Source organism: Equus asinus, chromosome 20 (genome assembly GCF_041296235.1).
Source record: "Equus asinus isolate D_3611 breed Donkey chromosome 20, EquAss-T2T_v2, whole genome shotgun sequence".
In the NCBI taxonomy this organism is placed as follows: domain Eukaryota; kingdom Metazoa; phylum Chordata; class Mammalia; order Perissodactyla; family Equidae; genus Equus; species Equus asinus.
The window spans coordinates 52,438,940-52,460,487 of record NC_091809.1 but is presented as its reverse complement, the minus strand read 5'-3'; the positions used below and the strand labels follow the sequence as shown (position 1 = coordinate 52,460,487).

Sequence of the window (21,548 nt, the reverse complement as noted above, 5' to 3'; positions counted from 1 at the left end):
CCACTTTCTGCATTTCAGAGAACTTAGGGAACATAGAGCAGAGGCCTCTAACCATCACCTGGCCTGGCATCATGGGACTGTCTTGGCTTATTTGCAAAGGGAACCCCACCCTATCTCTCTGCCTTCCAGGGCTGCCCCAGCCCCTCGGGGGCTAGGAGAGGATTTGGCCTGGTACTTGCTCCCTCTCTAGACCACTCCTGTCTTCTCAAGCACGAGAGAGGCAGAGCAAGTGCTTAGAGAACATAACCCAGTACAGTCCCGGTCACTTGTGACAGGCTCGGGCCTGGACCAAGGGGGCAGCCTGACCTCCCCTCCAAGCATGAAGGCTGGAACACAAATCCATGTCCTTTCAGCTAAAATGAGTAGGAGGCAAGCTTACCACTGTTTCTAGACACACGCTCCTGCAACAAAAAGGCAGGGATGGCTCTAGAGAGAGGAGGAGGAAAGAAGAGGGAACTTCCCAGCGAAGAAACACCAGCCTCAGAAAATCTGCGAAAGGCTAGGCCCCACGGGCATCCCCAGCTCCTTGGGGAGGAGCAAAGGGTCTTAATGGGCAGGTATTCTCTGTAGAAACCCCAGCGTCTGGGGTCCAGACAGAAAGTGGCACAAAGGGCAGGGAAGCTGGCACGTGGCCAGGCGGGGCCAGAAGGAGACGAGGTGCAGAGCTAAGGCCCCTGCCGGGCCTCCGGCCTGCAACCTGGGCCCACATAACTTTCTGACATGCCATACCTACTGGCTGCCATGTTCACACCCCAAAACCTGAGATTTGCCCTTAAAATGGAGATTGGGGATGTGGGAATCAGTGTGACTGGCCAGCCTGGCTCAAGTGGTCATGAAGGGCAGCCGAAGTCCCTCAGGGCCCTCGGAGTTGCCTTTGAGGCAGAAATACAGAGCATCTTTGAGGACTCCTGCTCTGCCTGTGGGAAGGTGGGAAAAATGCTCAAAATACAGTAAAAGCAAGGGCCAGGACCCAAAGGGGTCTCACTCCCTGTTTCTCTGGACTCTCTGTGGGGTGCCTGTGTGCAGGATTTCTGCAGAAGATAGTCCATTTTGTTAAGCCTTTGAATATTCAAATTGAAAGTATCGCGCAATCATTGATTGTCAAATCATGGGTTTCTAGAGGTTTTAAATACTTGGCATGAGGGGGAAAAAACTCAAACCTATACCCGAAGGTATAAAACTTTAATTCTGTTTGTCTCCTGCTCCAGGAACCTGAGTGCAGCTGGATGCTTTGTGAAACTTTAAAAATGTTGCATCTCTGCTTCTCTCCTTGCACAGGAGCCCTCCTAGGCACTGAGTCCCTGCAGCTGCAGCACCCAGCCACCGGCCCAGCTTCTGCTGACCACGATGTCCGGTAACTCTCGGCTGCTTCTCCCGGGGTGGGGTCATGTGGGCCAGGGGCGTTTCGATCCCGGCGTATTTCCACAGCTTCTCCTGCACAGAACAGAGAGGCACAAAGTCAGGGCATGCAAGGATGAGCCGGGGATCCTGAGAGGGCCCGGGCCACTCTGTGGCCGCTTCCATTCGGCACCTGCTCCCAAGGGCAGAGGTCCAGAGGCCCAGTTGGCCACTGCAAACGTCCTTGTACCTCGGTCCCCCCACCCGCCCTCCCCCTTTGCCAGAGGGGTGACCCTGGGGCTTTGCGGCGCGGACTCTGCGCACCCAGAGGCGGCGGCGGGGGGAGCTAGAGGCTCACGGTGAGCCCCGGACGCGAGCAGGGCGGGCCGGCAGCACACGGCTGAGCGCTGGCGGTCCCTGTGGGACCCCGAGCCGCGCCCGCTGTCTGCAGAGCCGCTAACGAGGCGGCAAGTCGGGGGACTGGACCGCGGAGAGGGTGCGGGGCCCTGGCCCTGAGGGCCGGCACGGGATTCCCTGTGTCTGGGCGACGCCTAGAGCAACCTCCATTCCTGGGGAGACCCCTAGCTCCCGGAACCTGGCCAGGGGGGCTCCCTCCTGTCCAGCTGCGGTCTCCGCAGTGACCAGGCGAGGCGCTGGCGGCCTGGCACTGTCCCCAAGCCACCAGGCTGATCGCGCGGCCGCCCCAAGGCGCGGGGCCCGGCCCCGCCCCGCGCCATACCCCCAGCGCTCACTCCAGGGTCGAGGTCAGGGCCGGAGTCGCACTGGACTCCTCCGGCCACCCCCGACCTGGGAAGCTCGCCCGCCCGTTCCGGCGTGGCCTGGCGGCCCGGCCCAACCTACTCACTGTGGCTCCGCGGGCCCGCCCGAGGCTGCGCTGCCCCCGCTGCCGGCGCGGGGCGTCCCTCCCCGCCGCCCCTCCGGCCCGCGCCTGGACTCTCTAGCAAGCCAGGCCGGTTCCACCCGGCCCGCCAGCCCCGGGGGAGGCCCCTTTCGGAGGGCGGCCCCCAGACGGAGGCGAGATCCTCGGGAGCCCGGCCCGGCCTCCCCGGAGCTCGCGCTGCGCGGACTCGCCTCGGAGGCTCCCTGCGCGGCGGAGAGATGCCTGCCCCAGAAAGGAGGGGGTGGGAAGGGAAGAGAAGCAGGGAGAGCAGGAGCCGGGCCGAAGGCGGGAGGAGGAAAAGATGGAGAGCGAGAAAGGCGGAGAAAAGAGGCGAGGGAGAGAAGGCAGAAGGCAAAGATAGACGGGATGGAGGGAGGGATGTCCCCGGGCCTGGTCCCTTTACTGGGTTTCGTCTAGCAGGTCCCTCACCGGCCCAAGGACAAGGCTCGCCAAACTGCACCTGTCTGCTGCCAGCCCCAGGGCTGGCTTTCAGACCAAGGGCAAGTAGAGGTCGGAGCCTCCCCAGAAGCCACACCTGATCTGGTGGATAAAGAAGAGGCTCCAAGCTTGCACATGTGTGGCCCCACAGATTTCCAGAGGTTCTGTTCCCACTGGGGCCCTGAAACCTGCCCTGCCTCTGGAGCTTCATCGTTTCAAGTTTGAGAAATTTGAGTTTCTTTCCCACTTGTCTTTTGGCGTTCTCTTTGCATTCGCCAAACCTAGGAACCTGGCCTCAGGTGCTATAGTCTATAAAGAGGACCTCCAACTCCCAAAACTTGCACTTGACCACTGACTCAGTTGCTTTTCCCCAGAAAAACCAAAAGTGTACCAAGGTGTCCGGGTGAAGATCACGGTGAAGGAGCTGCTGCAGCAGAGAAGGGCGCACCAGGCAGCCTCAGGGGGAACCGTAAGCATAAACCCTTCTCTTACTACTCAACTCCTTCAGCCTCATTTAGCCCTGGGTCTGGGAAGGTACAGGAGCCCACCTGAGAACCCAGTCACCATCTCCAGACCTGGCCTTCCTCAGCTGTTCTTATGACTTCTGTGCCCAGCTTCATCCCACTTCGTCATAGGAAGCCTCAAAGAACAACTGGGGCATGTTGTGGGGCTCAGAATTTGGGAGAGCCCAGTCCTCATATGATCATAGTTGAGTATCAAGAGTTTGTTGGTCCTGTGCAGGGTGAGGAGCAGCCAGCAGGTAAGGAGGTTGTTCTTCTGTTAGGAAGACAGTGTGTGTGCCCTCATATAGCCAAAGAAAATCCTCCCAGAAACCCATTTCATTTTAGGGAGCCCTTCAAGGAAGGAATCTCTGTGGAACACCCTCCCCCTTCCCTCCTCATTCTTCAGGAACCCAGCCTCTGAGGTCATTTATCTGTAAATCACCAGGCATTGAAATTCCCAGCAGAAAGAGCCATGTATCTGCAGAGGAGACAGCTCAGGATATAGAACCACCTCCTTATGATGTAATGAAGCCTTAAGCAGTTTCAGTTATGACGAGATGGATCTGGGCAGTCACAAGGGTACCTGTCACTTTATATATGTGCTAAAGCAGATAGTACTGCCAAGATCGCTCAGGGCAGCAGCAGAACCAAACAAACTAGGTAAGGTTATCCTCTGATAGAGGGCAATTCATCATACAATTACTTGTGGCTTGGTTTGGGTGTGGATGTAGGATATGACACATGGGGCCCATATTGCCAGTGTTAGGATTGGTTTTGTCTCCAGCTTATTGGCATCTGCCCCACAACGGTTTTTGTACCTGATGCTGTTTATGTGCAATGCATGACTTCATGAAATGGGCCTTTGTGGGAAGAGGCTACTGATGTAGGGGCAGTGAGCACAAGTTCTAGAACCAGTGGGCCAGTTCTCGGCTCCTCTGTGGTGTATATCCTCAAATTACTCAGTCTCACTTGCCACGGTTTCTTCATCTTTAAACTGGAGATAATAGGATTCTGTGAGGGTTAAATGAGTTATTGCATAGAAAGCGCTCAGAAGATTTCCACTTAGTAAGTGCCCCAAAAATGTAAGCTATCATTATTATTATTTCTGAAAAGCAACTAAAATAAAATTACAGCCAAGGATTGAAAGCCAGCTCTTCAGTAATGTTCATTCACAGCCTTTGCACAGAGTGTAGAGTTGAGATCAGGTGTGAGTTTGCCATGATAGGGCATGTACCCGCACAAATTGTACATTTGCTGGAGAAGTGATTACTTCTGTATGCAGAATTTCAGTTAACACAATAAACTTCCTTCCTTTTGTAGAGGGTTTTACAGTGGTCCTTTTAAAGTGCTTGCACACACTCTATTTCATTTAGGTCTTACAACAACCAGGGGTGGTAAGCAGATCAGAGATCTATTACAGGTAAAGTTCAAAGTCTTGCAGTTACTCGTGGTAGAGCTAAAAGTAGGACCAAGGTCTTTTCATTCTTAATAGAAAAAAACTTCCCACCTATTGGTCCCCTAAATTTATCTTTCTGCAGATCCAGCTGTGCTGAGCAGGAGTCTGGTAGCCTCAACCATCGACCTCTTCAATTCAGAGATGGTTATAAAAGTAATAAAACCAGGAACAAGGGAACTGGGGAATGCTTCTGGAGCAAAAGCAAAACATCAAGATGTTCATAACAGAATGTAATCTTTCGTTAAGGAGCTTTGGTACATGGTAGAATTCTGCTTCAGCTGCACCTGGAGAAGTCTCATTTGGGCATGGCGATTTTATTGCTGTTGGCCTCTTCCAGGGTGGTTTGGCTACTGTTCCCTTGCTAGCTAGCTGCAGGAATGAAGAGCAAGGGTCAAACATTTCACTCGTGGATCTGACCAGTATCTGTTCCCTAGAGCAGTTTAACTTATCTAAGTTTTTCCAAATTTCCCCCTGAGAAATAATAAAGCAGCGCTTATGAACCAGTGCCTTGCAGGAACATGCAGAGCAAAGCCTGCTCTGCTTGGCTTCCTGGAAGATTCTGTCTGCCCATGCCCTCACAGGCATGTAGGAGTAACACAGATGATTTAATTACAAGAGCCAGATGTACAATCCCTCACTGGGAACAATCAGAAGGATCTGGATTCTAGGAAAGCTGTGAGGGTACAGTCATAGGCAAGGATGGCAGATCCCAGGGTATGATGTCTGCCTGCTTCTTGGTGTAGACCTTTCTGGTTTAACAGAGAGGATCTCCAATTTGTTCGATGGTTGAAGGACCCCTCTGGGAAGCTTTAAGCCAAGGAGAGAGTTAATTTTATCAAATATACAAAGTGAGAAGAAATTTATCTTAGCCTGTTATAAAGTCAGAGTAAGTATCCACAATCTGAAATTTTAAGAAGGCAATCGTGAATGGAAGTTATAGATTGAGACAAATATCAGGGTCTTAAACAGTGCCAGGAGAAACACATGCGTGCCAGATTTGTAAATTTGATTGAAAAACTTATTTCGGCCAGATCACCTTGCAAACAGTGCTACACACACACACACACACATATACACACATACACACAATTCTTTTACCTTTAGGATGAAAGGAAACTTGAGTTAGTACTTATCAAAAGATATAATTTACCCTTTTTTATTATTAATTTTTTTCAACAGTCTTGATGTGTTTTTATAAATTATAGATTGTGGATTTTTGTGCTGTTTGAAATCTAAGAAAGAGGTGCCTTTCTTTGTATTCTTGGAGCAAAGCAGAAAGTGAACCCATGACTAGAAAGATCATATCTAGTAGAATATCGTAAACATACCTGAGGGAGATAACGTGGGGAGGCAGACAAACAGTCCATTCGGGGGAGGAATGGGGTTAATGAGCGCTCTACAATGAAGCAGATTTTTTAAAACCCACTCCGTCCAAGTACTTTAGCTCAAGCTGCAGCCAGATATTTGCATAAAGAGCTGGTGAAGGATTCCAGCTTCCTGGTTCATGACATTACTGCATGGATCATTTTCAAAATTACCACCTCCTGTTTCAGCAGTGGCTGACTGTGCGGTCTCCCAGTGGCTAGGTGTACAGGAGTAAGTAGACCCTGTAACCCAGGAGAGGTGCCGGGAGCTGGGCTTCCCAGCACAGAATCACAGAGCACTGCTGGTCCTTTAAACTTTAAAGCCACCACCTCCAACCTAAGGGGGAAAAAAATTCCTCAATTACTCCGTTAGTACAATTATCAATTCAACTGGAAGATAAAGGCTGCCTGACTTTAAATAGTTATAAGGAACGGTCTCATAAACTTCAAGTATTTAAATATAGTAGTGAAAAAAGCAACTTTTATAGAAAATAGTAAAAAAAAATAAATACAAAGAGTTGAAATATTTCCTGACCTTTAACTAGAATGTAGATAGGCTCCAGCTTACTGGTCACAGCTTTAAGAAAATATTTTTCACTTTAGTATTTCATGGCTAGTAAGAACATGTGAATATTTTGAGCTCTCCAGGATTCATAATGTTAGGAATTGTGTCCTTTTAGGAAAACAAACTCCTGGAGCTAAGCAGCCAGACTTTATGTGAAAATTTTGAGGAAAATAATTGACTAAGTTATAGATAGTTGGAATTAAAGTGTTAGTTCTTATTAATTTTAAATTAAATTGCTTACTAGAAAGGCTCTTTACTGAGTTTTCTCAAACTGTCACATTTCTATGTAATATAAAAATCATTTAAGTTAATTTTTTATCAAAATTAATAACCTTTAAAATTTAAATGGGAGAATCTGACATTAGGAAAAAACCCCCAAGCAAACATAAAAATTGCATCTAAATAAAATATAACATTGGTTGTATTTAACAACAGTAAGTCTTTTTAGAAGAAAGAACCTGGCTTACCTTAGAGTAGAAGGCAACATAGTTCACGTCAAGATGTCTTAAGTTTCCCTTTATGGAACTTTTAATTCACTTTGCTTTATGGTCCTATTCTTGCTTTGGCAGCTGTCTGGAGGCAACAGTGTCCAGCTTTCAGACCCAGTTGCACCATCTCCTGCAGGTCAGTACAGCCAGTGTTACAATTCCCTCAAAAACTCTCAAAGGTCCATCTCGACAGTCTCTCAGTGCTTGATTTAGGGCTTAAGAGAGGCACCACCATTTAATTGGAATCCAACCAATCAGAAGGTGAAAAAGGCATAGTCACTCCAGATGCAAACCCAGCAAGGAAACAAATGCAAAATTTTGTCCTCCTTTCTGAACTGTCTATTCTCTGCTCTCTACTCTACCCCAAGAGTCCGTTCTTCACGTTTATTCCAGGTCCTCATCTCCAAGTACCTAAGCTTGATTAAAAGATCAGAATTGTTTTCAGAAACTTGTTATCTTTTTTAGTGTATTATGAGATGGAATACAGAACATTCTGAGATCCTAGAATAATGCCTTTCCTCTTGTTCATTTAGTTTCTAACCGACAGAGGCTTCCTTCTCCTTCTTTTCTCTCTTCCCTGAAAGCAGTTCAAACAAGTGTAAATTTTCTCAGCCCAATACGAATAACTCTATTACATAAACACTCCCACCTATGCCACTCAGCAGCTAAGAGTTTAAGGAGGTCATATGTAAGGAAACCTGTGCTTGTGGGAGCTCCCCACTGAATGTGCCACTTTAACTTAGCCTTAACGGAAACCTGAGACTTCAAATAATCTAGTGTTCTGGCGTCCCTCTGATGGACACACTCTAAACCTATCTTCTTTGAGCACTTACGGATAATAATCACAAATCAGGCCTATTAATACCAAAATGGAAAAGGAATCTTGCTTTCAGAATTATTCTTGTTTAGTATTTAACTCATATTAATTTTATTATCATGTTAACATGTTTACTAAGAAAATATTTTTGCTTTTTGAAATTTAAAACAAGTAATACTTATATATAGTCTACATTCCTGGTTTCCATTTTTATAATTTGTGTTGCCATTTGTATCAATCCTCAAATTTTAAGTAACTAAACGTGAAAAGTTTAGGTAAGCAATAACCCTTAATCAAGAGAATTCTTTCCCTTGGCAGCAGAACTTTTCCTAAAGCTTCAAACTCTATCAGCTGTTTCTGAGAGATTCACTTGAACTCCAAGATAAGCATTAGATGTAGATGCTTTATAGTCCAAGAAAGTGGAGACTTGAGCCTTTATTTGACTGTGACAGTTGGACACAGGTTGGATCGCTGTTCTTTTGTTTTTGCCCTGGGCCAAATTTACAGCCAATTTCCACATTATTAACCAGATTCATTTCCTTGAGACTTGAATTAGCTGAGGCAACTAAAAACTCGGAATTGTTTGCCTGTTTACTTTTTGAGAACTTCTTAAGCCCCCCTTTCCCCTAGATGTAGTAAATATTCAGAGTGTAGGCTAGAACTCCATTCAAATCCATAAGTGCCATTTATAAACAAAAAATCTGTTGTTTCCTTTCTCTGCTAGGACTGTGTTTTGAGCCTGAGCCGATTTCTTCCACGCCTAATTATTTTCAACCCCGAGAATTTTCCAGTTGTGTTTCTTGTGAAGAAAACCCGAGCTGCCTCGACCAGATCTTTGATTCCTACCTTCAGACGGAGACACACTCGGACCCTTCGCTCAATTCCATGCAAAGTACTCCACACTATTTCCCAGACAGCTTCCAAGCTGCCCCTTTCTGCTTCAACCAGAGCCTGGTAATGTATCTCAGTTCTTTACAAAACCTGATTATTGCTTAATGCTTTGTAAGAGAGTTTGCATCATCTCATGAGAAATCACAGAAATACTATCAACAAGGAAATTATCTAGGACACAAGCAGACAGCTATTTAGAACTCAGTGGAGGTAGAAATAGCCACACATTGCAGGGCACAAACCTTTGGATACACACGTGCAGTAATTATGATTTCCCAAGTCAGCTACGCCCAAGTAAGTTGGTGTGTGGCAATAAAAAGGCTTCCTGGCAATAGTCATTTAATGTGTATAAAGTTGTAAAGTTAAGACATCTACTTATTTGGAAATCACTAATTTAAACAATGGCTCTTGCATTTTTGAGTTCTTGAAAATGGAATTAAGGCTGTTTCTACACAGTAGCAAACTGTCATTCTGATAAGGGGTTTTTGTTTTATTCTAACACTGAACTGGTTCGACTAACCGGTTGTTTTATCTGCTACAGGCACAAGAACTCATTTGGGTCTGAGATGGTTGGTAAAAAATGAAGCCCAAGTACTTGAAAGAATTTGGCTTGTCTGTTCCTGATGGACCTCAAATGTTTGAAAGTGTGTTATCCTTTAAAATGGAGTAAGGGTTCCAGTAGCAGAAGTCAGTTGTCTTAGATAGTCACATAATTTATTTTAACCTTAAAAAGTAAATTTAAAAAAAATGTAAATTCTTTTTTCTCTTTGTTTGTCAAAAGTCTGTGTAGGTACCAGACTAAATTTTAAGGGGATAAGAAATTAACTGCACAAGAGTATGCATACAGGGCCCCAATCATCCAGTTCTCTTCCAGCTTCCAAGTTAGGCTCTCTCAGGAATAATTGTAGACCCACCAACTTAAAAGAAAGCAGAAGGCACCTTTCTCTTCAGGGGACAAGACTTTAGTGACAATAAGAGTAGTTTCGCATCCTGGAGTCTCCTAGACACTGGATCACTGAGGATCCCAGTTCTACCTGAGTGTGTTCCCTTCGTCCTCCACAGTCAAGGGTGTGGAGAAACATCCACGGTGCCACCTGCAGCTTATATTGTGGCACACAGCAGGATTTGATGTGCAGGTGACTTGCAGCACAATGGGATTTTGTGGTTTAAGGACAAAGCATCCTATTAAGTATGGTTATAACAAAGGAAGCCAGCAGAGCAAGGCAATTTATTGTTGGGAAAGAAATAGGTAAATAGAGAATGTGGTGCCATGCAATCACGTAGTAAGCAAAGAAAATTACTTCTGCAGACTTGGGTTGGCTTGGGTTTTGTTGTGGTTTTTTTTATCCCTAGTATTCTTACCCTGAGTTAATAAATCCACTCTATTCAGTTCTTTTAATCCTAAGTTATCAAGCTCTTTGTTCCTTGGTTTTTATTTCTCTAGACCCCAGAATCGCCTTCGGATTCCTCCACTCTCTCTGGTTCCTTAGACTACAGTTACTCGCCGGCTCAGCTACCTTCATATGCTCCAGAGAATTACAATTGCCCCCCTTCTCTGGACACCAGAAACTGTGGCTATCCTTCAGAAGACTATTCCTACCCTCTCTTGCCCTCACATGCCCAGTACGACTGCTTTTCCTCGGCCGCCACTTCGGTCTGCTACTGTGCGTCCTGTGAGGCAGAACACTTGGACACCATCAGAGCGTCAGAGTATTTTTCCTATCCCAGCACAGACTGTGTGAACTTTGCTCCCTCAGCAGCAGGAACCAGTGATTTCTATAAGAGGGAAACAAACTGTGACATCTGCTATAGTTAATAGAGATTACATTCATTTGGAACATGGCATGTGTCTATCTATTTTTCTACCACACCAAATGACAACCGAGATGTGCGACCTGTTAACAAAATATCCAAGCACAGCTTACGTGTCACCATTTTCAATTTTCTGATGCTAACTTAGGCATTAACATGAAGTCCTCAGACCTGGTCATGATTCCACTCCTACTTTGTATGCTGATAGTTAAAATTTTTGTAGGGAATACTCAATTGTTTTACTTTTCTGTGTAACGAACAAATTCTAATTTTTTTACTAATAAATAATTTTATATTATTAAATGTTGATTTATTTTTTAAATTTTCTAGTGGTAGTTTCCAATTGGTTTTAATATCCGTTAATTCTAGAAATCACTAATTACTCTGCGGTAGTTTGATCTCACTTATTCATGAATTTAAAATTATTTTAATGAGATGGGATGCCTTAGGTCCCATGGCGACGGAGTAGACATAGCTGTGATGGCTGAAAAATGAAAGCCAGCCTCACCTCTAAAGAAGGGCGTACATCTTGGAGCAACATCACAGAATGATATTTATGAATCATCAGTCTCTCATACCTAGCATTAGTCAATGAAATGTTAATATGACCAAAAAGCACATCTTACCTACAGCAATGTTAACTTGTAGATAACTCTTTTTCATTTCCAAAGTATTGTTTTGTAAACTTTCTGGGCAAATACTTGATCTTCCTTCTCTTGAGAGCTGCCATGCAGGCGATGTTTGGAATTCGTTGTTACCTTGTATGTGAATTTCTGCATTAGGTCCTTAAATATGCATCCCTCGTACTTACAGATTGATTTATAGAATCGACCATGTTGTTTACAACTGAATTTCAGCATTTACTTCCTCTGATTAATCTATTTAAACGAGCCCAACCATCTTTCAAGATGAAAAAGGAGTTACTTAAGCTACCTATGCTAGACTATACTGTCAAACCCTGTTTGCGGAGGGCATCAAGGCACAGGACTTAGTGCCTGCAGTAAAGTCTAGGGGGCATTTCCCATGTCCCAAGATTCAACACAATAGCAGCAATACCGGTGCCTTTGGCACTGTACACTGCTACCATTTTCTGAGCCCTTCCTGTGTGCCAGAATTGTCTCAGGGCTTCTCACACATCTCATCTAATCCTCACAACAACCTTGCCAACAAAATGAGGAGTCTGAGGCTCAGAGAAGTTAAGTCACCTGCTCAATGTCACTCAGCCAATAAGCCCCAGAGCTTGGGTCTGAAGGACACCAAAGCTATGCTTTTTCCTCACTCTCTGGGGGTGAAAAGTCTGAGCCACCACTTGTGAAAGATTGCTCAGGAACCTGAGGAATCATCTCCCATTAAATGCCAACTTCCTCATACACACAAAGCTGTGTCCTCAACTCAACTAGTCAGAACTCGCCAGAAGGGCTGAACTGTCCACAGGACATAAAGATGCCAAGCACAAGAGCTGCCGTAGTCCCCCATTTGGGGGCCGAGGGGAAGAAATTGACTATCTGCCACTTCAACAGGCCCCCTTCTATCAGGAGACAGATATGCTTTCAAAAAGACGCCATCTGATTGTCCCCTCCCTGGGGACTCCACTAAAGCTTGGGCAAACAGGACGAGTTGCAACCTGCCTCATAGAATAGATGTGCCAGGGACACAGAACAATTACTACCTTTCTGAGATGCCAATAAAACTACGTTTTTAATAGTTTCTAACTAAATTGAAACTGGCCTGGTGTCAACAAATATCTGTTCACACAAACCAAAGCTTCTGCTTACCCTCCACCCCACCCTCAGCAGCTGTCTCAAAAGGACAAAGAGCAAAGAACGCAAAGATGTCCAGTCTTTGGCACCAAAATATCCCTTTCCTGGCCTGGATGCCGTTCTTTCTTTCTTTCTTTTTTTATCCCCTACTTCCATCCTCCGCTTTCTGAATCAGATCTCTTGCAGCTCTAAGAGAGAACATTTTCCCATCTCCTTGTTTGTTTCTTGTTCTTTCTTCACATTGCCTTAGTTTTTGCCTAAATCTAGTATGGAAAAAGATTCATAAAGGAAGGTGAGACAAGGGCTTATATAGCTACTGTGCATCATAATGAATAACTCCACCTTAAAATGGCCTTTAAGACATTTCCAGAAATTTGGGCCAACAGGTCACCTGGCACACTATGAAGTGGATGAATGCTGCCCACCAGTCTCTTAACCACTACAGCTCACACCGAACAGCTCAGGACCCCTACAGCAGCACTGGGACAACTTAGAATGCCTCTCATCAGCATATACTTGGGAAGCTGGATAAAATACAGACGCCTACACCTCAGTGAGAAAGCATGAGCAGTAAGCCTGTGGTGGGTCCAGGCATCTGCATTTTCTTACGTACGTAAGTTGATTCTGATATAGATGGTCCTCTGTCTACATTTGAAAAACACTGACATATTCAGTTGTCTGAATTGTTCACTTGTAGGACCTACAAGCACAATACTAATAGCTTACAGAGACTAAGCCATTTCTACAGGCCAGTGCAGCGGGCATTATCTCATTTAATCCTCAAATAACCACACAAGATAGATACTATTATTTTCCTAATTTTTATCAATGATGAAACTGCAGCTTGGAAAAATGAAGTAACTTGCCAAAGGTCACACAACCTAAAAATCAGAGTAAGAATTCTCCAATTGAAGTTGTCTGAGGTCACGGTCTAAACTTCCAGTACCCTCAGTATACTTTCCATGCATCATACCTGGAGGAAAAATCTCTTTGGAATTTGATCTCTTGTCTTAAAAGTCACATGTATATCTGTAGCCAGTTCCTCATACCACCGAGGCATTTAATAAGGTTATAAATGGAAGTTCAGATGAATAAATAATTTTGTTATTCAGAACCAGTAGAGAGATTAATACAACAAAATATTAATTAAGTGCTTACTGTGTGCAAGACTGATTACGTGCTTTCAAAATGCAGTCAAAGGTTAAAAGAGGATATGATTTTAAAAATTTAAAACTGGAGAATTTCAGTTAGGATGGGCATGGACTGATTTTCAAATTCTTGGGAAATTTAAGTTAGGAGTCAACCCTTGAAGGCTGAGAGAGATAAGATGAGACAATCTTGAGAGTAGTAAACATTTGGAAACTATGACTTCAAGCAATGGCCCAGAGCAGTGGCATCTGGGCAGTGGGCCTAGGCCTGCAGGTGGACATCAGACAGCAAGGAAGAGATAAGGGTAACTGGAATGATGGAGCCAGGGGCGGGGGATGAAGAGGAGGTGGAGGTGGGGTACCACCTTTTGATAGAAATTGTTTTTTCAAATCATTAGGCAGTTGAGAAAGATGAAGGCTAAAAAGAATTAGAATCAAAACCAATGAAAATTGTGAATAATATAGATTAAAATTGACATGGATTTGCCATCATTTCTAAATCCTCAAACTCTATGCAACCCCCAGCCCAATCCCTGGCAGAGCTGCTCAGGAGAGTCATTAGTCCTCGTACTACCTCCCTTCATCTCACAGAGAAAGGAATGGAGATGCCTGGCCTAAAAAAATTGAGATTTGGTCTGCAGTGGTTGAGGGGGTGGGGGAGCGCCCAGTATCTCAAAGCCCTAGGAGCTAGATTTTAGTATGGCCAGAGGGGGCCATTCAGTGCTCCGTGGCTCTGTGCTTTAAAAGGCAGAGTGAGTGGCCCCAATTCTTATGCTCCAATAGGCCTCTGGGCAAGATGTAGGGGCTGGAGGATGAACAAATTTGAAAGGACACAGCCCGGCATAATAACAAAGCATCAAAATCATTGAAGGCAGGAAAATGCATCTGCTTAGAAAACAGTTTCTCTTGCTTAACGTGGATAGAGAACACGCTGTTGGTTCTTGGGAAATGTGGAAGAGTGTGTTTATGTGTGTGTATGTGTCTGTGTGTCTGCGTGTGATCCATTTGTTGCCACCTGGATAATCCAGAGGGAAGAAGAGACATCTGCCTTTGAACTTGTCAGGATTGGCCCTGGAATGCCAAAGCTCACCTGAGACTGTCCTACTGAAGCCACCACCTCCCTCTCTTGTTGTGTAATTCTTGGTCGAATAAGCCAGATTTCCAGAATAGCTCTGCTGCAGGTCACTCAAGTCCTAGGATTGCCCTGATGAAGGGAATGGGTAAATCCCGGGTAGAGGTCACTTTGTGCGCAGGCGTGACACTCAAACTAAAGGGGGCTAGGGTAAGAATTTCACTGTGATTGTGCAAAGAAGGAGGAGTTCTCCAAAAAGAGGGCTTATCAGAAGACAGAGGATTTAGAATAAGAACTGGCGTGCATCCTTAAGTTGGCTCCGTATGAGAGGCTTGATTTTTGGGTGCTTTTCTTTCAGACTGTGAGCACAGTCCCATTCAGCACTATGTTTGAATTTTTCTCCTCTCATATTATCATTCCTATTGGTTAACCCAAGCTGTTCAGGAAAGTCTGGTTCCCCAGAGAGCTTTGGGCACAAGTACAGAGAATCAAGTAAAGAGACTTTAAAGGGAAGCCTGCCCGATTCACCCCTCTCTGCTGAGACCTACGCAGAGCTGGTAGCTGCTGTTGTAGGGGCTTATGGTCCAGGGTGATCAGGAAGCGATCTGCAGCCAGTGAGCGGTGGCCATGGTGGAGGCAAGATCATGGGAAAGGGCATCAATTGAGAAGCAGCAACTCCAAGATCATAACGCTTGAAAATGAAAGAGGCTGGAGCTTGGGTTACTCAAACAAGGGGGAACTTCAGGGCAAATAAAAGAAAGTTTCTACACAGTGGGCAATAAACTTAAAAAACTGTACAACTGGAACATTTAAATAGTTTCAAGAAGGGTTGAGATTAATTTGACTGATAACATTTGAGTGCTGGAAAGGGACCCAGACGTCTTTTAGTTTAGTAGTTCTCAACCCCGGCTGCACATTACAATCACCTGAGGAGGTTTTAAAAAATAGTGCCATCCAAGCCCCAGACCAATGAGTCACAATCTCTAGGGTGGGATTTTGGCATTAGGATTTTTTTTAACTCTTTATTTTGAAATCACAGGGAGTTGCAAAAATAAAACAGAGAGCCCTATGGACCCTTCACCCAAGCTTTCCTTGATGGTGACTGACATCTTAATCAACTATAGTACAATATCAAAATCAAGAAGTGGACATTGGTACAATGCTATTAACTAGACTATAGATCTTATTCCGTTTTCAGCATTTTTTACATGCATGCATTTATGTGTTGTAGGTGTGTGGGGGTTTTTAATGAAACCAGTATTAGCATTTCTTAAAAGCCCCCTGAAGAGCCTAATGTTCTCATCTCAGAGATGAAAACTAGCGGTTTTGTCCATGACCCCACATTCCACAGGCGAGGAAATTAAGTCCAGAGTGGCAAAGTGTCTAAGGACACCACCATGTTTCAGTAGGGAAGCAGTGGACTCTCTTAGTTCAGTGTTCTTTCCTGTGCATAAAATTGTGACGGGTCAACAATGCGCTACTGAAAAAGAACCGATTATCTGAGGATTGGAACAAGAGGCAGAAGGGGCATGTGCCTAATTTTTGAGGTCATCTTAGGGACAAACACAAAACACAACTTTTGGTAGCCTTTCCAAGCCCATAGGGTTATTGAAAGATATTTTTTAAAGATTCATAAAAAGTGTGGGCCCTGGCCAATAGCAAATATCCCCCCGTGCTCATTATTACTATGAGAGAATACTGGCCTTGAGGGATCATGGCATCTTGTGGAAATTCTCTTATTCTTTGACTTCCTCTCTGTGTGACTCCTTTTGCTTGCTTCATGTTGCAAAGTGACTTTCAGTGACTGGAAACCCATAGTCAGACTTGTTCATATGACCTCCTGCCATGCTCTATCTGGAGAACGTTCTTCCCATCACCACTTCAGACACTGAAGCAGGCAGGTAGGAGAGCTCACGTGCTTTCTGTGGGGCTCAGTGTCTTCATTTTATGTGCTTTTTGGCCTGAGTAAGCCACAGAAATGTTTCCTCCTTCTACAGCCGCCTGCTCCTACACAGCAAGCCTGAATCTGCTCTCTCTGGGGAACACGGCACACCCAGGGGAGTGCATGGAAGATGGCGCTCTGAGGGCAAGCTGGCTCCTGCCCAAGCCCTTCTCAGCCTGAGCACCTCACCTGTCTCAGTAAATCTTTTTGCGTACCACTCTTCATGTGAAACAGAAAAACACAGCAAGGACATCCATCTAAACTTGAACTAGAGTCTGGGCTCAGGGCAACTGCAGTAGATGGAGGGTCTCCAGAGATGGATGCGGTAGACCAGAGCTCCGGAGGTCCTGACTCTGGCTCTCCTCCTCTGACTGTGCTCCTGCCACATCACTCCACCAGCTGCAGCCAGTTTGAGTTGGGTTTGAGGAGCCAAACTATTCCTGAGCTGCTTGTCTCTCTGCCATGGGCTTAGTGAGCAGAACGAGACACAGACTGCTGGAGGATCTCCCTGTACCTTCTTTAAATTTCTCTTTCAAGAATTTTAAGCACTCATTCACAGCCAAGCTTTGTGAATAAGAAAATACAAAGGCTGAAATTTTCTCTTGTCTCCAACATTTCACAGGGGGTAAAGGAAGGATCAAAGTGACAGCGGGCTTGGCTGCCCTCTCCAAAAGTTTCATGCCCCCTCCTGCGGGAAAGTCTGCAGGAGGACACCCTGCTTGGTGAGAAACCATTTGTGGCCATGCTGGCATGTTGCCTCCCCTTGGCTGGGGAGCAAGAACTTGATGACAAACTGGAGGAGGCTGTCTGTGGAGGATATAACTGAGCCTTCTGATCTGGTTAGCCATGCGGAGCCTGGGCCTCGGTGTTCCCTCCTCCTCTCGCTACCGGAGAAAGGTGCACTCACTTATGTACTTCTCCTTCCTGCAGCACAAGAGGGGAGTGGGACCCAGCTGCCCAGACACTGAGTCCATCATTTCCACACAAAGCGCTACAGCCCAGACTTAAGAGCTCTGGAACCAGACCGACCTGGGTTTGGTTCGTGGTTCTTCCACTTATTTGCTCTGGAATGTTGAACCAGCACCTTCACCTCTCTGGCCTACAATTGAGTGACCAAAGCATTCAAATCAATAGGAGAAAAACTACTCATTCAGACAGTCTTCGAAATTGGTTTTGTCCTGGGAGCAAGTTGTGGGATGCTATTTTTTTTCTTTATTGATCAAAAGGAGTTCATATCAGGTGTCATCCCAGGAAGCCAGGTCACATCCCATGGCCAGATCATCCAAGACGTTTCCAAATTCTTTAAGACATTGAGACAAGAGGCCATCCTGTCTTGGAGTGATTGGGGATTGTGAGAGCATCATCAATGGCACAGATGTCTGAGAAGAGTCAATTCATTCCCGTCGGAAAAACTTCCCTTCCTCTCTGGTTTTTATGCTCTCTCTTCACTTTAGGCGAAAATAAGGGCTTTGCCCACTTCAGCTGGTCACTTCTGCAGATGGAGTTCCCCAGTTATTTTGTGTCTGCTAGACCACCTACCTATGTCATTGGTCCCCAACCAATGGGGTGAGTATTATTATCCCGTTTTATAGATGAGAAAACTGAAATTTAGAGAAATTGAGTCAAACGCCCAAGGCAACAGTTTAAAGGACCACAATTCAAACCTAAATCTGTCTAATCTCAAAGCATATGAACTTCTTCTCCTAGGAAAGGTCCTAGAGGCTTCTAGAACAGAATTGTCCTGAAGTGGGTATTTCACCCTACTGACCCACTCTTCATCCATTCTCAGCGTTGTCCATCAGCAGAACAAGGGCATCTTTGACTGACAATAAAATGCTGAATTGAAAAGCTATGCAGTAAAACACTGTGCAGAACAGAAAAGGAACTGAGAGACTTTGATCCGAGATCACCACGGCCTCTCCGAGGAAACTGCTCCAGTACAGCTCTGCTGCCAATGATGCCGTGGAACTACTATTTTAAACGTCCTAAAGAAATACAGCAAGACCCGTTTAAGAAGCATTCTTGGGAAGAGCTTGGAGTTGCTAGGCTGTCCCACATTCAAAAAACGCTTATCACGCAGCTCTTATATATGAAACACTGCACCAGGCATTCTGAAAGTGGAAAGGTCTCTGTTGACAAAATCTCATAATCCAATGTAGAATTCTCTTCTATAAAATAAATCAAAAGAGATGCAAAAATTAAACTACCAAACAAAAAAATAATAGAAATACAAGTAAAGTGCTATTGACTCTAAGTACTTAAAAAGTGGTTGCTATCTTTGTTCCTCTAAATAGTGCACACAGGTGACTAAATGCTTCTGTTGAGCTATTTCAAGGACCTCATCCTGTAGAGTGACTAGGAAAATCTTGAAGTGTGAGAATGGAAACAGGTGATGTTCAGCGGACAGGATACTTGTAGCGCGCCCAGGTATTTGGTTTCAGGTAGACTTCACTGTTAAACAGAAGTGTTTTTAAATGATTAAAGTTCTTATGAGCTGGTCGTTGTTATCAGTTATGTCATGAGTGGTTAAATATTTTTTAAGTAATAAAAAGTTTTGTTCCTATAGAAAAAAGGACAGGCTGAAATGGGAATCAGTTATCTCTGCTTTCTACTCTTGAGAAAAATCCAGCTGCTTAGGCCACACAGCCACAGGCCAAGATGGTGAGCACGGCTTACTCTCATGTGCGCTGGAGTCACTGGGGGCTCTCATTAGAGTGGAGATTCTGATAGGGCAGGTCAGGGGTGTGGCCTGAGAGCCTGCATTTCTAACAGGCTGCCAGCTGATGCTGACACTGCCCCGTCTCTGGACCACACTCTGAGTAGCACAAGACTAAGATGCTTGTTCACCGGGTGGCAGTTGCGCAAATTGTAACGATGGTGTCCAGAAGTAAACAGTATAATTTTATAGGGCTAGTCTAATGGACTCAAACGTGCAAAACAAACATCATAATCCTCTTGTGATGATTTGTTAATCTGAGAGTTCATTCTAAATTGGATTGCCTCATTCCAGGACCTGATTCCTGAGAGCTTTCTAATCTTTGCCACTATATTTTTCTTTTGGGAGGTAGTGTAATACAGGGGTTAAGAGCCCCAGAGTCATCCCAGGTTTGAATCCCGAGGCTCACTAGCTTGGCTGAACTACTTAACCTTTCCTAAGCCTCAGTTTTCTTATGAGTAAAATGGGCATAAAAATAACACTTGCAGGCCTCCTATGGTTGGTTGACGACTCAATGAGAATGTCTACGCAGCAGCTAACCTGGTGCCTGGCCAGTAGCAAGGGCACCATCGGCATTAATTATTTAACCTTAAGGTTTCAATTAACCCTTCCGTAGAGACGTCTTGACCGCCCACTCTCAAGCATCTCTGCTTGTGGTCACAGTCCCTAGTAACGAAAAGCCAAAATTTCACCCTTCTCATCTGGATAATGATATACACTTGTCTGCAATAAAATCCTATGAATAGAGTTCAGCAAATTTGTTTTTGATTTTGTTTGCATTATTTTTTCAGACAGGCTGAGTCAGAAACTTAAGGCTCAGATATTTTTTAGCTTTTCCAGCCACTAAGAATTCTTGTTGCCAGCAGAGGCATAAAGAAATGCAGAGAAGGGGGAGCTCCAGACTTGCCTAGTTGATGTCCAAGACCTCATCTTCTGCTGAAAAAGAGTCTGTGTGGCAGAAACAAGGAGCTGAGGATATGACACTGGGCTGAGGATAGGATGAGACATCCAGGGCAGAGACAGGCAACCATCAGCTACCAAAGCTGCCCGAGCAGTAGCTAGAGCCACAGCCAAAGAAAGTGGCCCAGGAGGGCTTGGGGAGGAAGGGCAGTGCTCCAGCCGTGGTCTCTGCAGCATTGTAACAGGCCAGGGGGCACACAGCCTCACTGAGAACCACACTGACAAATGTTTCAAGAAAATCCCTGCATATGACAGGTGGGATGCAAGTTTAGGATACGGTCCCTGGCCTCAGGGAGCCCACAGTTCTGTTAAGGGAGCAAGGTTGTCAGAGGTAGGGAGCAAAATTAATGTATATAAATAAAGGAAGGAGAAAGAGATGGAAGAAGAAGAGGAAAGTGAAGGAGCTGAGGAAGTTATAGGAAAGAAGAGAGACAGCAAGAGGAAAATGAGGGGAGGAAAGGAAAAGAAGGAACAAAGTAAGGATTCTATTCCAGGAATATGTCACAAATGCTGATCCAGAAGAAAGAGAACAAGCGTGAGGATGCTAGAACATCCACAGTGGGATGCTTCCTGACTCCTCCAGGAAAAGGAAGCATCTTACCACATAAGCCAAGAAGAAGAGAGAAACACCCAAAGAGAAATCTGATGGATTTTAGCAGCTTGTCATACTGGGAAGGGCAGAATTGGGTTAACTTCTCTGCCAGGAAGACTTTGATAAGTTCTCTTTGTCCTCTAGTCCTTTCACTTATAGCTGTAGTGCTGGGGGAATGGTATCCAGCAGGAGGTAGAGGGTTGACACTAAGGGGTCAGTCAGCTCCGGAGCCCCAGTCAGATGTCTCCAGAACTGCCAATGGAACCACTGTATCCCCAGTTCTGGGCCTGACTCATGCAACGATTACCTGCTTCTCTTTCTCCAACCTCATGTCCCAAGTGGATCAGCGATTGTACCTGACTCTCCAAGCTGGGAGCTGGGCAGGCTAAGATTAAGTGGAAGTCTCTGACTCACCCGCAACCTGATTTGCAGAAATCTGTGCCTCCTGGCCTAGTGCAGTTCCTCGTGCAACCCCTCTTCCTCCCTGGCGCCTTGTGGCAATCAGCTTCCACGTGCTCCTGCTAACAAGGACAAGGCCAAGTGGAGAAAACAGTGCTAAGGTTGCATCCACAAAAGCCACAGCTTCTGTGGCTTTTTTTTCCAACCACTGTGAATTTTCCTTCATTTGCTGGAGGAAAATAAAATTCTTGTTTGATCCACAGGTCTGCCACCCCTAAGGGGTCATTCCACTTCTTGAAACTCAGAAGGGAACCCTGAATTAACCAGAGCTACCCTCCACCCTCTCACCTGACCCCTCATTGTGTTCACCTGACTGGGGCGTTGGA

The 21,548-nt window shown here is 45.3% G+C and overlaps 1 protein-coding gene and 1 long non-coding RNA gene across 2 annotated transcripts; one reads left to right on the top strand and one right to left on the bottom strand.

The window, feature by feature from the left end:
- Positions 1-1,276: 1,276 nt before the first annotated feature.
- POU2AF3 (POU class 2 homeobox associating factor 3) lies at positions 1,277-10,717 on the top strand. Its single transcript, XM_014855416.3, has 5 exons — positions 1,277-1,354; positions 3,052-3,146; positions 7,135-7,189; positions 8,595-8,824; positions 10,206-10,717. The coding sequence occupies exons 1-5, from the start codon at positions 1,348-1,350 to the stop codon at positions 10,575-10,577; spliced, it is 759 nt and encodes a 252-aa protein (XP_014710902.2). The 5' UTR covers positions 1,277-1,347; the 3' UTR covers positions 10,578-10,717.
- LOC106840200 (uncharacterized) lies at positions 5,779-8,852 on the bottom strand. The gene is made up of 3 exons (XR_001400332.3): positions 8,717-8,852; positions 7,033-7,183; positions 5,779-6,337 (listed from the first exon to the last, which is right to left on the bottom strand). It is a non-coding gene; the product is annotated as an uncharacterized lncRNA (long non-coding RNA).
- Positions 10,718-21,548: the final 10,831 nt, after the last annotated feature.